Source organism: Malurus melanocephalus, unplaced genomic scaffold (genome assembly GCF_030028575.1).
Source record: "Malurus melanocephalus ecotype Western Australia unplaced genomic scaffold, MMel_1.1 scaffold_789, whole genome shotgun sequence".
In the NCBI taxonomy this organism is placed as follows: Eukaryota; Metazoa; Chordata; class Aves; order Passeriformes; family Maluridae; genus Malurus; species Malurus melanocephalus.
In genome coordinates this window covers 185633-190335 of record NW_026624021.1, presented here as the reverse complement: position 1 = coordinate 190335, position 4703 = coordinate 185633, and the positions used below count along the sequence as shown (strand labels likewise).

The 4703-nt window shown below is 45.7% G+C and overlaps 1 protein-coding gene across 2 annotated transcripts in view; it reads right to left on the bottom strand.

Moving 5' to 3' along the window:
- The window catches only part of PRDX4 (peroxiredoxin 4), an 8342-nt gene extending 7985 nt beyond the window's left edge, over window positions 1-357 (bottom strand). Inside the window, exon 1 of one of the 2 annotated variants that reach the window (XM_057385111.1) lies at window positions 98-357. In XM_057385111.1, the coding sequence (XP_057241094.1) occupies window positions 98-317 (220 nt within the window). In that variant the 5' untranslated portion in view covers window positions 318-357. The remainder of the gene's footprint in view (window positions 1-97) is intronic. The other variant, XM_057385110.1, reaches the window with a different exon arrangement.
- Between the last annotated feature and the right edge of the window lie 4346 nt (window positions 358-4703).

Sequence of the window (4703 nt, the reverse complement as noted above, 5' to 3'; positions counted from 1 at the left end):
GTGGCGCTGCCGCCGCTCCCCTCCGCCCCTCCGCCCCTCGGCGCATTGCGGGCACATCCCTGCGCTCCCCGCAGCCCCATCCCCGCCCGGCACCTACTCTTGGCCTGGCTGAGGTGCAGCGAGTGGTCGGACACCGGCAGCCGCGCCGCCTCGCCGGGGTACACCTGCCCGCCCGCGTAGTAATGGCACTGCTCGTCCCCGCGCTGCCGCGCCGCCCGCGCCTCCTCCGCCTCCGCTTCTCCTCCCAGCGCCGCCGCCAGCAGCAGCAGCAGCAGCAGCGCGGGGCACCGAGCCCCGGCCCCGCCGCCCGCCTCCATGGCCCGCCGAGCGAATGCACGTCCCCGCGSCGCGGTGAGGGGCGGCGGCGCCGGGGAGGAGCTTGGGCCGCTCACGCTGCTGCCTCATGGCCGGGCCGGCGCGGGGAGGCGGGAAGGGCTGAGGGGATGGGGCTGTGTCTGTGCCATCCCGAGCAGCACAGGCACTCCCGAGCCCGGCACAACTAACCCAGCGCAAAGCATGTCACCCCGGGTCAGGTATAGGAGCCTGAGCCTGGAACAGCCGCCCCCGGGCCCGGCACAGCCGCCCCGGGCCTTGTCCGGTGTGTGGGGCTGCGGCCTCGGAGGAGATGGRGAGTTGTGTAGAAAAAGGGGGAAAATACACGTGTGTGTGTGGAGAGAGAGAGTGCGCACGGAGCGTGTGATTGCATAAGGAAACGATCAGTGCAAGAGGCTTCTCATCTGCTCTCCTCTCTCTTATCTGTGGGTGCTGTGGGCATCACTCGGGCCGTACCCAGCTATGCCAAGCGCAGCTTGTGGGCTTTGGCCTCATGAACACAGGAAATGTGAAAAAGGGTACTGCCTCAGGCCCAAAATCTTGGATTGTTGCCAGATGGACAGCAACTCRTGAATGGGTGCTGTGGTGGCTGTGTAAAGAGTGTGGTCAGACAGAAATGTAATGCTAAATGCCTTAATCCATAGAATCACAAAATGGTTTGGATTGGAAGGGACCTTTAAAGACAATCTATTCTAATACTTCAGCAGTGGCAGGGTAATTTTCAACTAGATCAGGTTGCTCAGAACCCTGTCCAGTCTAACACTGAATGTTTCCAGGGCTGGGACATCCACCACCTTTCTGGTCAACCTGTGCCAATGTTTTGCCACCCTCGTKGTAAAAAGTTTGTTCTCTATATTGAGTCTTAATTCTCTCTTTTGTATTTTAAAACCGTTACTCTTTGTCCTATCACAACAGGCTCTGCTCAAATATATGTCCCCATCTTTCCTGTAAGCCCCCTTTAGGTACTGGATGCTGTTTTAACATTTCCCTGGAGCCTTCTCTTCTCCAGCTGAACAACCTCAATGCTTACAGAAGAGATGCTCCAACCCTGTGATCATCTCTGTGACCCAGATGCTTTGGTTCAAGTTTGCCTTGTGAGAGGTCATTTTTCTCAGTGCTGAGTAGATTGTGGTTCATATCCCAAAACAATTACGTATTTGTCACAGATACACAGATAAGCATAGAGAGAATGTAATTCCRCAGTGCATTTAATAACAAAGATTTTGAAGACAGTAAGTAGGCTGTGACAAGCAGTTAGTAAGGCTTTGCAGCACAATTTCTGGACTGGTACAGGTCAGCTCATCTGTCCAGTGTATCAATTAAATTGTGTCCAGGGTCCTTAAAAATTAAGATGTGAAAGAGCTGGAGCTGTCCCTTGTCAAAAGTGTTGGCCTTTTGTGYTTTGAGCACCATGCATGCCATCTTCTGGGAGAGCTGGTGGTCCAGTAAAAAAGCTTTTCTCCAGACTGACAATGTCAGGAACATCTGCACTGTACCCTGTCTGCACATGATTTGTGGTATGTGTACCTTCAGGATGGTACCTGTGCCTGAATGGACAATAAAGTTTTTCTCAGGTTTTTTTTTTTTTATTTACATTTTTTTTTTTTTTTTTTTTTCAAATGATGCAGAACAGGCAGGTAAAGAGTGGCAAAAGAAAATTCTGAGGGTCATTTTGAAGAATGAAGGCTCTGTAAAAGAAGGAAGGTATAAGCAAGGCAGCTGTGATTATGTGTTGTGTCTTGAAAAAATCCTACTACTTTTGTGGTTTTCTGCAAGAGATTTCACTCTTTAAAAAGACACGCCACAAAATTAAATTCCCAGGAGTGGGAGAAAAAAGATCTTGAAGGTGTGCTTGCACTTCTTAACCTATGATTTTAGTGGTCCTTTCTCCCAAAGCTCTGACTTCTCTCCAGAAGGTTTTCCTTTTCTTTCCCATCTCTTGTGGTAYTTGCCTTTAAATCTTGACTCTTGCCTTTAAGCCTAGACCTTGCCAGTCTAGGTTCTACAATTTGGGGTCATGCCATTCATATCATTACTGCCACAGGAATAATCTTCCTTGGGCATGTTTTCCCACCTGAAGGAARGGATTGAAGATTACTGAGGATTGGAAGGRTAAGGCTGTGGAACAACCCTCTGATGAGTACAGGAGCAAAATACCTGCAGTTACCAGGCTTGATCAGCATGTGTGGAATTAAAAAGAACTGTATTAAATGTCTGCCTAGGGGGGAAGTAGACTTGATGGCACATGAGATCCCTTTGCCCTGTTTTTTCCACAGGGAGTTGATGGTGGCCATTCTCTGGCTATACCCCCTGAAGTTTTGAAAACAGGATGAAAATGTGTTCTTTTCAGTGCTGCTGTTTAAGTTTGACATCCTTCCCCTGTCAAGATCATGTCATTAAAAGGAGGTTGAAGAAAACTTGTTTGYTCATGGTTGTGGTGCAAAAAAGCACTGGAAGAATCTTTGTACTCCCACTTGTCTCAGAATCAGATGAGCTTTATATTTAAGCTTACTCCAATGTATTGATAGATTACTGTCTTACATGATCCAGGCCTAGTAACACTGAATTTAATATCAAGCTTTCCTCAGTCTCACTGCTCATAAGAAAAGTGACAGTCATGGCCTCTGAGTTCACAGAGAAAGTTATTTTGGTTGTCCCTGCTCTTCTCTTTGTGCTGGTGTTTTGAGCTGTAGGAAATGGCAGTGATTTGAAAGGTAGACATACAGTGAGGTTGAAAAAAAATGAGAAATTGTGAGGTATGCACTTTGCATAATGTTAACATTGCTCAGTTAAAAGGTATTTCCATGTACCTCTAAATGAGAGAGAAAACCAGTAAAATCAATGYAGTAAAGATAGAAAAAAACCAGGCCTCTTGTGAGTGGAGAAAATGCTGAAGGACAAAAGTGSTTTTTGACTGCAGAAGTTAGTGTTAGTTTCAGAGCACTAATTTGAGGTTTGTATGTGATTAAGTATATATGGGCATGGAACGGAGTTCAAAAGAGCAATAAGAAAGACTTTCTGGCTAATGCTGTACTCTCAAGACTTCTACAAGTGATTAAAAATGAAAATTTCATAAATGGAATCCAGGATGAAATCCAAATATATATCACTCTTCAGTGTGTAAATGGAGAAGATGGGCAGCAATCTTTCCTTCCTCAGTGATTAAATAGTTGAATTGAATGCTGATTGTTGTGTTTACACCGGTGATATTAGTTTTGTGTGGTAATAAAGTACCTCACTGCAATTTAAATGACTGAACATAAAAATACCTTGGAAAAATTAGCGTAATATATTGTAGCAAGATACCTGTCACCRTTTCCTGGAACAGATGGAGCAGATGTTCAGTATTGTGCTGGTTAAATTAGCAGTTGGTTTTATCCTCCTCAGGGTTTACAGGGACATTTTAACAAATWTGTTGCATTGTCAGGCATGACAAAAAATCTATAGTGTAGGAAACTTTGCTGGAGAAAGGAGGGTAGAAAACATCTGTTTTGTGAGGGGGTTTGGAACAGAATGACCGTAATTAAAATTACCAATTAGAGAAGACTTCTTCTCTTTGGCTCTTGCTAAGAGCAGACTGATGGGTTTAGCTGTGTGTGTGTGCTGACTACAAAGGGGCCTCAAAGAAAAAGTGTATCAGGCTGAGAAACGCTGGGTGGTGCCATTTGCTTTAACAGGATCTGCATCCTGACTTCTGACTGCTGCTTTTGTTGTCAGCTAGTGGAAGCAGTATGGCTGACTAAATATAAACACAGRCTTTGTAAAATCTGCCACATTGTACTATAGAAGCATCAGAGATAGGTTTATKCCTGACGCCTACCTTTGGGGAATGCATTAGTGTGCGGAGATGAATTTGTTTTTCTTCTGCAAACACACCTGCCATAGAAAAGTTCTGCTTCATTTCTTTCCCTTTCTCCTCCAGCTGGCTCTGCTGCTTATGTCATTGGTGTCAGAAACCCTGCAGGGCCGGTGTGATAGGAACAGAACAGAGTACATCACTGATGTGTTTGACTGAGCATAGTAAAAAAGGGTGATGGGTACTGCTAGTCCCTGTGTGTTCTAAAGCACCTCCTGTTCCAAGCTTTCTTCTGCCTCAGTGCTGACAGAATCTACAATTTTGTGAATATAAACAAACATTGTGAAATCACCTTCTTGAGTGATAAATCATGCAGTCCTTGCAGGGCCTCATCAGTTTTCCTTTGGCTGTCACCTGGGGGTGGGTTGCAAGTGTGTTTATGCTCTATCCCATTTTTTTTTTCTTCCTTTAACAAGAATGTATTCAAAGAAAGTACCCAAAGCATCTCTGTGCACTAGCACAATTTTTGGACAGCTGTACTGACAAACGAGGACAGAGAGTCATATGCTGTTCT